Consider the following 12,456-nt stretch of genomic DNA (forward strand, 5'->3'; position numbering starts at 1 on the left):
CAGCGGGTCAGGCAGCATCTCTGGAGAAAAGGAGTATTCGACGTTTCTTCAGACTGTATTTTTGGCTGATTTTCAACTGGAGGGAATTCTATTAAAACAATTCCTGATGCAGCTAATCATAGTATCCAAAGGAATTTATAGCATCCTTCATACTCCAATCACTGAAGAGCACCAAATTTTTATCCTGCCACCCAAACCAGATATGCTGTAATCTCTCTGGATGAGGCTTCTAAATGGTTCCAAATCATGGGTAGTTTGAGTTATAAGCTGATATAAAATGGTTTTACTGTATAGGAAAGAACTGCAGATGCTGGTTTAAATCGAAGGTAGACACAAAATGCTGGAGTAACTCAGCGGGACAGGCAGCATCTCTGGAGAGAAGGAATGTGTGACGTTTCGGGTCGAGAGTCTGAAGAAGGGTTTCGACCTGAAACGTCACCCATAAAATGGTTTAAACTTAGAAGCTGCACTTTCTGATTCTGAAGATGTTAAGAGATGATCTGATGAAGATTTTTAAAATAGTAAAGGGGATTAAAAATAAATTAATCTTCCTGTTTATGGGGGACTTCATTTTGGAATTGGAACTAAATCAGAGAGATGGAAATCTCTGGGAAAATAAACAAAATGCAGGGTATCACAATTTGTCATAGCTTTATTTAAAGAGATTATCTCAAAAATATCACAAAGGTCATTGTAGTCTGTGATCCAGGACATACTCTGCCAGGAGGTTTACCTTGTTCCCAGTAGCAGAAGAGGCTTCACCACCCTCTAATTACGGAAATCTTTTCGGTTCAGGATATATATTTATGTTATTGTTAATAATAGTTACTGTTAACTCAACTCTATAGTTAAGTCTACATCTGCCTCATAAAATTGGACTAATTGCTTACCCTCAGCAGTGCACTCTAACATGCACCAATCTACAATACACTTTAACCCATGTTATGATTTTCCGCTCTCTCTACCTAACCTCAGTGAACTCCAAGATTTACTGCAAATAAAATCCATAATTTTTATTCTTCCTGATGCATCGCATGTTTTTGTATTTAATCCTCTTATTATTGTTCCTGGAAAGGGGGGGGGGGGGGGAGAGATAATATATTGTATCAACATATGTGGTGCCTTCACATATGTGAAGGTACAAACTGAAACAGAGAATGCAGGAGACACTCAGTCAGCCAGGCAGCATCGGTATAAAGAGAAATTGTTAACATTTCAGGTCAAATACCAAAACCTCTGATGCAGATCTTCACAGCTGGTTTGGTATATGGTACATCATTGGCCATCATACGGTACGTCTTGTTCTATATTTTATTTTCATGCTTTGCTGGTGCTTTACCCTGGTGCATCAACAGCAACAGTTGGCCACGATGATGTGGACTGGATCATGCTGTCAAATAGTTATGGCTTTGACATCAATCACATCTTTATGACTCAGCAATCACGTCACCTTAAATGTATGAAGCAGATCATGGAGTGAGGCACAAAAACAGACGTCATTTAGGGCAAACATCACTAATTCAATTTTGTACAATCTCAGGCTTTCCTTTCATAGACTGTTATCAGAAATATTAAGTTGCAATGATAAAGCTCTCGATCAGCTATCTTGCATTCCATATAAGCCATAAATTACATGGCAATAATTTCAATAGCTTTTCCATTATTTCCGATGAAGAAATTTCTTCTATCAAATTATTCATTCCCATGACAATAAAATCAATGTTTTGGGTAATAATTATAGATCTGATTCAATTATATGTAAGAAAATAACTGCAGATGCTGATACAAATCGAAGGTATTTATTCACAAAATGCTGGAGTAACTCAGCAGATTCAATTATATGGTTACTTAGGGACATTCTCAAATTTGGAGTGTAGAAATATCATTCCACCTTTTCTTGCACAGAAATGCTATTTGGCTTAATGGAGTTGAGGGGGTTTGACCAGTCTTTGAGAATACTGGAGCAGGCCTATGGGACTATAATGGGACGTAACTCCTGTTTCTGTTACTAGAAATGGTCTGAGAAAGGGCTCCGACCTGAAACATTGACTATCCTTTTTCACCAGAGATACTGCCTGACTCGCTGAGTTACTCCAGCACTTTGTATCCGATCTGTTTCTGTTACTTGTGTACCTGATTTCTTATGATCTAATTGTATGTACACTATCTGAATACAGTTTTAAAAATATACCTTGAGGCAAAAACGACCACAGTGTCTCAGAACTTACTCTCACAACTGAGTATTTTTCTTTATTATGTCAAAAATGGAGTGACATACAAATAACACAGAAAATGACTGCAAGATCATGAAGGTTTCTAAAACTGACGTATACAAACATAATGTACATGACTCATCACAGAAAGCTTGTTTTGTCACCCATCAGATATAAATATATCATGGTTTATTTAGTCATTGGCAAGATCTTTTGTTCAACAAAAGACTGAGGATTCTGGAAATAAACACTGTAATGCACATCATTCAGGTTGTTTAATTGAATAGGATTGAGATATTCTTTACGAAAAAGCTAAGCAAGTGAAGTGGTTGCTTGGCAGACATAAGTAAACACATTTTGTTTTTTAAAAAAATCTTGTTTTCTGAGATTTATTTATACTTGATACACTGCAAGAATCTTTATCCAGCAAATGTAAAACACTGCTTTTACCAGTACAAGGCTTTCCCAAGCATTAAGGAAGAGGCTATAGAAGTCAAATTCTATGTCTTTGAAATCAATCACTGAGATAAATTTGTTGCTTACTTTTACAAGTTGTTTGAGATCAGTGAAGGGAAAAGTTAAGCCATCTAGCTCAGAAATGATCACTTCCGAGTAAAGTGAATTAAATCAGACCAGGCAATTCAATTGGACAGGCACATCGAGGACCTGCCATCTCAATGTTCCACAAGTTACTGAAGACAAAGTTGGACAAATTCAGGAAACAAATAGCATATGTACTTTAACCTATCCAAAGGACTTGCTATCAAATGCTGCTAATTTATCAATGAGTTTAGCAGTTATCATAAAAAATACAAAAATACATTAGGAATTTAAAGTTATTTTGAGATTTTTAACAACAAAAATAAAGAAGATTTAATAATAGAACCTCAAGCTCTATATCAGTTTTTGAATCTATATATTTTTTACATTATAAACATTCAAATTGTTCAACTTAATAACGGGTTTTTCACTTCGACACAAAATAACCCAGCAACAAATTTCATAGAGATAGAGTGATTAAATATATGGATAACAGAAACCTGAAGGGATGCATTTGGCATTGTGTTGCCTGTCAGGCTGCAGGTCTGTGGTCATTTAACAATGATTCCACAGCATTCAGATCCATTCATTATTTCTCCTGGCCATGCCAGACAAAACAGGATCCAGGAAACATTTGTGTCTAATAGTTATCAGTGACCAGCCTGAATAAGAGAATGCATAATATTTCACTTGATTAAAGTTCCACCATTGCCAAGTTTCCATATTGTATGTACCCCACTGAAATCTTGGGAGAGGATGATACGATACATACCACTCAACGAGATTAGTGCAGCCACAACAACACTCATGAAACGTAATTTCATTCAGGACAGAGTAACCCAACTATTTGATATTTCAGCCTCTGGGCTCATTATTCATCTCCTCCACCACCACCGGTGCATTGTGTGCAGGAAGAAACTGCAGACACTGGTTTAAACCGAAGATAGACACAAAATGCTGGAGTTACTCAGCGGGTGAGGCAGCATCTCTATAGAGAAGGAATGGGTGACATTTCGGGTCAAGACCCTGCTTCAGACCTTCTAAAGAAGGGTCTCGACCCGAAACGTCGCCCATGCCTTCTCTCCAGAGATGCTGCCTGACCTGCTGAGTAACTCCAGCATTTTGTGTCTACCTTCGATTTAAACCAGCATCTGCAGTTCTTTCTTACACATGATATCATCGTTCTTCCACTGCCTCTGGTGAAAAGGCTTGAATTCGTCACCTATGCTTTCTGTGAGACCATCACCACAAGGACCACGGCAGTTCAAAGGGTGATCCCACCACCATTTTCTCAGTGCAGCTAGTTATATGAAGCAAATGTAATCAGTCCAGAATCTGAGTACAGATTTAAAAAATCTTAATATGGTATGGTACTTTATTTGTCACATTTACTGTGAAATTCATTTTTGTATACAGTTCAGCACAATTATCACCATACATAAATACTCCGATACATATTAGATATGCATCTCAGATACAGTACAAGTGTATAGCAGTAGTACACTGAGACAGTATACAGAGCTGTCAGTATGGCGCCATTTTAAGTCCCAGTTGTTGTAAGTGCAGGGTCCTTGACTTGACCATGAAGGCCCATTGTCCTGGTGGCTTTGCAGTGTGGCCTGGCCAAGCGTAGCCCTGGGGTCCTCCACTGCTGCTCCACTGCTGCAGGCCCCGTCCGGTCCATGTGCTCAGCATCTTGGAAAGACACCTGGTCCGGCCAAGCCCCAGGCTGTTGCAGGACCTCCAGCGGCCCATTCCACTTCCGAGGCACTGCCCTGCCTCCCACACGCAGTCTCCGTCCGACTCCTTCTCCTCTGGGTGGGCGAGCTGGGCCTTCTAGGCGGGTTCTCAGTCCTTGGAGCGGGTCCACGGTCTGCAGCGGATGAGGCCGGACCTCCGGATGTCTCCTACGTCCTCGGCCGACAAGTCACAGGACTGTGGTTGGTGGGCTGGGCCTTCCGGATAGGTTCCAGTATGTGGGGCAAGTCCTCTATCCATGGCGGACGAGCCCTCGGCGGATGGGCTGGGCCTACAGGGTGAGTTCCACCTACCCGGCGGGCAGGTCCTCGGTCAGCGGCGGATGAGCTGGGCCTACAGGTGGGTTCCACCTCCCCGGCGGGCTGGTCCTCGGTGGATGAGCTGGGCCTACAGGTGGGTTCCATCTCCCCGGCGGGCTGGTCCTCGGTGGATGAGCTGGGCCTACAGAGTGGGTTCCACCTCCCTGGTGGGCTGGTCCTTGGCGGATGAGCTGGGCCCACAGTGTGGGTTCTCCCTCCCCTGCGGGCAGGTCCTCGGTGGATGAGCTGGGCCTACAGGTGGGTTCCACCTCCCCGGCGGGCTGGTCCTCGGTGGATGAGCTGGGCCTGCAGGGTGGGTTCTCCCTCCCCTGCGGGAGAGTCCTCGGTCGGCGGTGGATGAGCTGGGCCCACAGTGTGGGTTCTCCCTCCCCTGCGGGCAGGTCCTCGGTGGATGAGCTGGGCCTACAGGGTGGGTTCTCCCTCCCCTGCGGGCAGGTCCTCGGTGGATGAGCTGGGCCCACAGTGTGGGTTCCACCTCCCCAGCGGGCTGGTCCTCGGTGGATGAGCTGGGCCCACAGTGTGGGTTCTCCCTCCCCTGCGGGCAGGTCCTCGGTGGATGAGCTGGGCCTACAGGGTGGGTTCTCCCTCCCCTGCGGGCAGGTCCTCGGTGGATGAGCTGGGCCTACAGGGTGGGTTCTCCCTCCCCGGCGGGCTGGTCCTCGGTGGATGAGCTGGGCCTACAGGGTGGGTTCTCCCTCCCCGGCGGGCGAGTCTTCGGTCTTCGGGCCGCGTCTCTCCGGGAACAATGGCCATTTATCTCATCCTCTTCAGAATATCTGTTCCATTTTCCAAGAAGACAAGAAATTACACCTACAAGCTCCTGCACACACTGTAGAAATTACATAGTAGTAGGTGATTAGCCCTCAGAGTGTCCCTTTTGCAGTTGGGGAATTATCCAACATGGACTCTATAGCTCTTTCCATTTACACAGCTGCTGATTATGATTCCCACACCTAAGAGGAGGTCTGTGCTGAATGCAGAAAACTGTTCGATTGTTGACTTAAAAGGTTTTATTTTTAACTATAGATGTATTTCTCAATAACTACAAATGATTGACATAAAATGTATTCAGTGATTGCAATGTATACCACACACATAATTGTCTTCAACCACATCTACAGAACACTCAGAATAAACCAGTCAAAGGTTTATATATTCGTATTGAAAAGGAAAAGCATATCTGCATTATATTACAAAAATAGGTAGGTCAGAAACACTGCTGCGCGGATTCTGCTTCGGAACAAGGCAATGGTGAAGTTATGTCCTGCAGATGACCTTTTAATCGGCCAATTGCTTTCAGCAAAGCGATGGAGTAGCATGTGGCAAGGATTGGTCCAAAAATCCGAAACAGCGAGGGATTTTTGTACCCCTGGGTACAATGACAATAAAGATATATTGTATTGTATTGTATTGTATTGAATGCAAGTGCTGGAAAGGAGAACGTAAAATAACCATGTAACCATATAACCAAAATAACATCCTTTTTTCATTTCCTTCTTTTTCTCTTAGTCAAAATGCTTCTCTTCGCAGAAATTGTCAGCGTCATTGAGAATTGTTTCAAGATGCTTATATCGCTGAAAAGCAAGAAAAGGAAGCTACGTTAAAATAGGCTTTATATGCAAAAACTAAGGGAAGAACATGACTAATAAGGAAGATCACTGCATACTTGCCCTAGATAGCTTTGAACAACTAAGCCAATAATTGGTCTGAGAACTAATGATCACACAGTATTAGGTTATCACCTGCCAGCACAGCCACTGTTGCAAGTCAAATAAGACATGTTATTACATTTAACACATGAAACCAATTACATGGACCTGGATATAAATGTTCATGTACATTTGATATTATCATCGATATAAGCAAGAACATTTCTGTCATTGCTCACACTTAGCACAATACTCTGTCAACAAATATAGGTGACTAACTGCAAATTTCCTCAACGCTACACAAGCAAGGAGAACTCAAATGGCATAGTATGAGTTAAGTGGTGGATAAAACAGATAGAAAACAGAACAAAGTAATCACGATATTGCAGAACAACAACTGTTGTTACCAGCAGAGATTTTTCAGATTAAAGACAGACGACAAGCTTGATACTTCCATCCAGCTGAGTGGGCCAAGCAGGTAAACATGCTCGGAATTTCCCTCTTTTAAACAGCTGTTAAAGGAAACACTCAAGATGGCTTTGGGTGATTGGACACTGATTTCCCCTCCTCCCCACTGGGTAAATATCTGGCATGAACTGGGCATCTTCCCTATTAGTGACATTGAGATCAGGAACTCACCACATGCACAATAAACTCAGGTTGAACCAGTCTCCTTTACAAGCCTGATGTCCGATATGCTCCGATAGAGCATTAAAACAGTATTTTCCTAGCATTGAAGCTCACTGTAAAGATCAGCTGTCAGAGTGAATTAGCACATTTTTTTGCTTGGCTGAGAGCCCTTTGCTTCAAAGTTCCCAGATAAGATGGTGGCTAAAGCCCAGACCATATTGTCCACAAGGTGTCACATTTGAAATCCTTTCCAGTTCTACAATTTCCTTCAGCTCTTGTGATAGTAAGAGGGAAAAAGTTAATCTCAGGCTCGTGCCACTCACTGTTAGCATATATGTGAGCAGTGGATGAGAACTAAATTCTGTGCAATTAAAATGCTCGTAATGAACAGATTAATCTCCCACACTCACTGTCCCAGAACTAATAACATGAGTGGTTGATGGCCAAAACTCCAGATCTGGTGTTTACTGGGAGACAAGAGATTGAAGCTGGCTTTCAAGTTTCCAAGTGAAATTCGGCAAGGCAGCTCTGGTACCAGTAAATGCTTCTCATTAAACTGCATAGGCTTCAACTCAGCTTGAAACCAAATCACTCTGCAATGTTGAAAAGGCAAAAGGAAAATATGTATTGGGACAGGGATAAAGCCGTTGATTCCAGAGTAGCTGAGAATGGCAGGATCCTGGGAAGCAATGCTACCACTCGCTGCCAAGCTGCATTCCCAACCCACAGCATGGTTTCCCGGATCATTCCACTCAGGCCACCTGGGAGTCATGGTACTAGTGATTCAATGACCCATGCAATGGGGCTGATTGCACAAAACACAACAAAAGGAAATGCCCATATTTTTTTACAAGGGAACTTTATCAATCATGAGACAGAATAAAATAATAGTTCATTAAACCAACGGTAGAGTTGCTGTCTTATGGCACTTGCAGCGCCAGGGACCCAGGTTCGGTCCTGATTCCAGGTGCTGTCTGTACGGAGTTTGTACGTTCTCCCATGACCGTGTGGATTTTCTCCGAGATCTTCGGTTTCCTCCCACACTCCAAGGGCGTACAGATTTGTAGGTTAATTGGCTTGGGTTTGTATACTTGGTATAAGTGTAAATTGTCCCTAGTGTGCGTTAATGTGAATAAGGATCGCTGGTCAGCAGGACTCGGTGGGCCGAAGCGCCTGTTTCTGCGCTGTATCTCTAAACTAAACTAAAGCAGTTTCATAATAAATTGCTGCTCTTAATTAAGTGATGAGCTGCCTGATTTCATCAAACGTAAGAGAAAAGCACTGGGGATACTGGAAATCAGCATCTGTATGGGGAGCAATGGCATTAATGTTTCCTCAGAAAAGCGAGAGATAAATATATTGTAATATTTAAAGAACGGAGTAGGGCAGGTTCGAGAACGAGGGATGGTCTAGGATTGGATGGAAAGATATGAGCGATTAAACGATAAAAGAGCTCATAATGCAAGCTGCCTGGAGTGTAGAGGTAGTCTAAATGCAGATACATAATCCCAAGCAAAGTGGAAGGTATGCTGGAAATCTGAATTATAAATGTGATTATCTGACATTGTTAAACTTCCCGTTGAATACGGAATGCTCTGAGACACCTGGTTGGACAATGTTGATCCTTGAACTGTTTGACCTTCTTCAGAACAGTGCAGGAGCACAAGGGCTGAGAGGTCAGAGTGAGACTGAGAAGTCGTGTTAAAGTGACAGACGATGGATTATGCTTGCAGACAGAACAGGGGTTTTCTGATAGAAGGTGGTTCTAAGGCCACAAACAAGATTCATAGATGATGTGTAGTCTCCCTGCTGCCAGGGTCAAGGATGTCTCTGAGCAGTTGCAGAACATTCTCAAGGGGCAGGGTGAGCAGCCAGTGGTCAGAATGCACAGCAATACCTAGGGATCAGTGAGACGTGGGGATAAGAGGGGATGGGGTCCCATGGATGACTGCAGGAAGTTAGGAAAGAGGTTAAAAAGCAGGACCTCAAGGGTAGTAGTCTTGGGATTATTCCCAGTGCCACATGGTAGGTCAAATGAATGCTGAGCAGCTGGGTCAGTGGAAAGGGATTCAGGTTCTTGGGTCACTGGGATCTCGGGGACAATATCCTGGGAGTGAGATCTGTTAGTGCTACTTGGGAGTGATTAACTAGATAGGTGAGAACAGGCCCCTGGAGCAGATGAGAAATTTGGGTCAATTACTGTAATCAAAGAGCGCAAGATTAGCAGAAGGGTCAGGAATGTGCAGGCGATGTGAGAGCAATGACTGGTAGTTTAAACTGCAATTATTTCAATCCAAGAGATTTAACAGGTGAAGTGGATGAACACAGGTGTGGATTGGCTCGAGGGGCTGGGATGTTATAATACATAACAGGAATAAGGCTGAGAGAAGTCAATGCTAATAGTTAGCATTTGTAGTGTTCTTTTAAAATTATGGCATTTTAAAACTAGGAGTGATGCATATCTAATTCTGATTAACTATTTATTAACTACTACCTCTTTCATTGCTTTCATATTCTCCATATGCCACAAACGTTCTTATTTTACAATCTAATATGAGGAATAATATCAGGAATAATAACAATCAGGATCTAATATCTTGATTAAACTGCTGCTGTAATTTCACTTTTATTACCTTTTATAACAATTTATCAGGCAGCCATTGCTGAAAGGCATATTATTACTTACTTTGGTTCGTGACGAAGCATTGATAATTTGACCTGCTGCAATGTTTCTTGTGACCAGGGTCTATTTCCACACAAACTTCCTTGTCAAGAATTGATTTAATCCCATGGTTTACTACAGGGAATTTCAATACATACTTTTTCTCTGCAAAGAGCAGTCAGTTTTTCTTTTCCCCTTTTAGTTGTATTTAGTTTCTGGTGAATGATTTTTGTTTAAAGGATTTGCATTGCTAAGTAACTCTGTCGTTCAGCTGCAGTTGTGGTATGACTTGTTTGTTGGACTGAATTGCGCACTGCCTCCCACCTTAAAGTAAATTTTAATATTGACTGATCATATTATCTTCAGTTCAATCAATGGCTGTGGGTATGGGGGTGGGGGAAGAACTCTGATAATAATGTCTGATTAACCTGTGCTGTTGAGTGCAAGGCAGGCAGCCTGGCAACTTCAAGCTGCCTGCTCATTAGAAAGATTTCATCGTCCACCACCACCAACCATTATTGATTGTCTAAACACATTATTATGTGGGCCAATGTTGTTAAAGGGGCAGTTAAAATTCATCTCCAGTACAGTCACCCTGCAACACTTACGAGTGACTGTTCTACAATGGAAAAAAATGATCTGGGGAATGGTGACAAAAATGGCACATTTCAGGTGACAACAGGCCCCAGTTTTCTAGATGTGTTACTGGAAGCTTTGATGGAGCAGGTGAAAAAATAAGAAAATATCCACGTTCTCGGAGGGCCACGAGGTCTTCAGAATGGTCCTGATAAAATAGTGGGAGTAGTTAGCTGCGGAATCTGTGGAGTCAACCCCCAGAATGTGGATGCTATGGTACAAGAGGTTTGATACCCTGTCTTATAATAATAATGCATGCTATTGCCAATATAGCCATCTCCAGCCTAAAGGAAGCAGCCATACCGCTGCTATCACCTTGACAGATATTAGCAAGTCAGTCTTTAAGCAGGTCTACGTTTACAGTTGTGACTTCACCAGTTGGTGGATTTCAGTGAGGATGGGCGGCACGGTAGCGCAGCGGTAGAGTTGCTGCTTTACAGCGAATGCAGCGCCGGAGACTCAGGTTCGATCCTGACTACGGGTGCTGCACTGTAAGGAGTTTGTACGTTCTCCCCGTGACCTGCGTGGGTTTTCTCCGAGATCTTCGGTTTCCTCCCACACTCCAAAGACGTACAGGTATGTAGGTTAATTGGCTGGGTAAATGTAAAAATTGTCCCTAGTGGGTGTAGGATAGTGTTAATGTGCGGGGATCGCTGGGCGGCACGGACTTGGAGGGCCGAAAAGGCCCGTTTCCGGCTGTATATATATGATGATGATATGATGATATTCCCCATGGAGATCAGAAATAAGATTGTACTTATTTTTTAAATTGTTCAGCTATCAGGCAATCCAAGGAGCTTCACAGACAATAAATTAATTTGCAACTTTCCTAACCAAAAATGTAGCCAACTTCCACACAGGTTAATGTTCTGATGTTATTGATTGTGATGAGAATCTTTGCCATTCTGCTGTAAATTTGCAATGGGAAGATATTCAAAACAATTACTTGTCGGTATCTCAAATTTACAAGGCCGAGTAACTTGAATATCACTACTTTTATTCGCATGATGTAATTAAAAATTGAATTGAACTGAGGTTAAAGGTGTGATGACCTCTGGGTCAAACCACACCATTGTGAAATTTCACCAGGCTCTTTGGGTGTTGGGCCACTATGACAACGCCAAGCATCTTCTGCATCAGGGACACTTGTGGTGACATCATTCCTCACAAACTGCTCTAAAAGGAATCGTGCAGCCAAACATGGACCACTTTGTCCAAGGACACAAAATGGAACATAGTCTTAAACTAATAGCACAGACCTGGGATATCAGTAGATAAACCTAATCGAGTCTGAAGAAGGGCCTCGATCCGAAATGCCACCTATTCCTTTCCTCCAGAGATGCTGCCTGACCCTCAGAGTTACTGTGTAGGAAGGAACTGCAGATGCTGGTTTAAACCGAAGATAGACACAAAAAGCTGGAGTAACTCAGCGGGACAGGCAGCATCGCTGGAGAGGAATGGGTGACGTTTCGGGTTGAGACTCTTCTTCAGACCAGAGTAACTTCACCTTTTGTGTCTATCTTAACCTAATCTCTATGTCAGGTACTCTCCCTCCCAGCATCGAATGTCCCCACCAATACACCAAACATCTGTCATGCATCTTATGCCGTGGATCCCATGTGTTCCATCTAAGGCCGGTGCTTTGCTCCAGCAACCTCGCCATCCTGATACTAGTGCTCTCTATTCTTGATCTTCCTGATCTTTCCCCATGCAACAGCAAAGGCAGCTTCCATGATCATGATCATAGCTTCCATGAAGAAGGGCCTCGACCCGAAACATCACCCATTTCTTCTCTCCAGAGATGCTGTGTTTATACATAGTCCCCCCATTTCAGGGCACCATAATGTTTGGGACACAGGGCTTCACAGGTGTTTGTAATTGCTTAGGTGTGTTTAATTGCCTCCTTAATGTAGGTATAAGAGAGCTCTCAGCACCCAGTCTTTCCTCCAGTCTTTCCATCACCTTTGGAAACTTTTATTGCTGTTTATCAACACGAGGACCAAAGTTGTGCCAATGAAAGTCAAAGCCATTATGAGACTGGGAAACAA

The 12,456-nt window shown here is 43.0% G+C and overlaps 1 protein-coding gene across 3 annotated transcripts in view; it reads right to left on the reverse strand.

Moving 5' to 3' along the window:
• Window positions 1-703: 703 nt before the first annotated feature.
• Window positions 704-12,456, reverse strand: part of LOC144595344 (coiled-coil domain-containing protein 82-like) — a 50,461-nt gene continuing 38,708 nt past the window's right edge. For 2 of the 3 annotated variants that reach the window (XM_078402744.1, XM_078402743.1), the window contains one exon: window positions 3,894-6,405. In XM_078402744.1, the coding sequence (XP_078258870.1) occupies window positions 6,337-6,405 (69 nt within the window). In that variant the 3' untranslated portion in view covers window positions 3,894-6,336. Of the gene's footprint in view, window positions 1,451-3,893; window positions 6,406-12,456 lie in introns of those variants that run through there. The other variant, XM_078402745.1, reaches the window with a different exon arrangement.

This window comes from Rhinoraja longicauda, chromosome 7, assembly GCF_053455715.1.
Source record: "Rhinoraja longicauda isolate Sanriku21f chromosome 7, sRhiLon1.1, whole genome shotgun sequence".
NCBI lineage: Eukaryota > Metazoa > Chordata > Chondrichthyes > Rajiformes > Arhynchobatidae > Rhinoraja > Rhinoraja longicauda.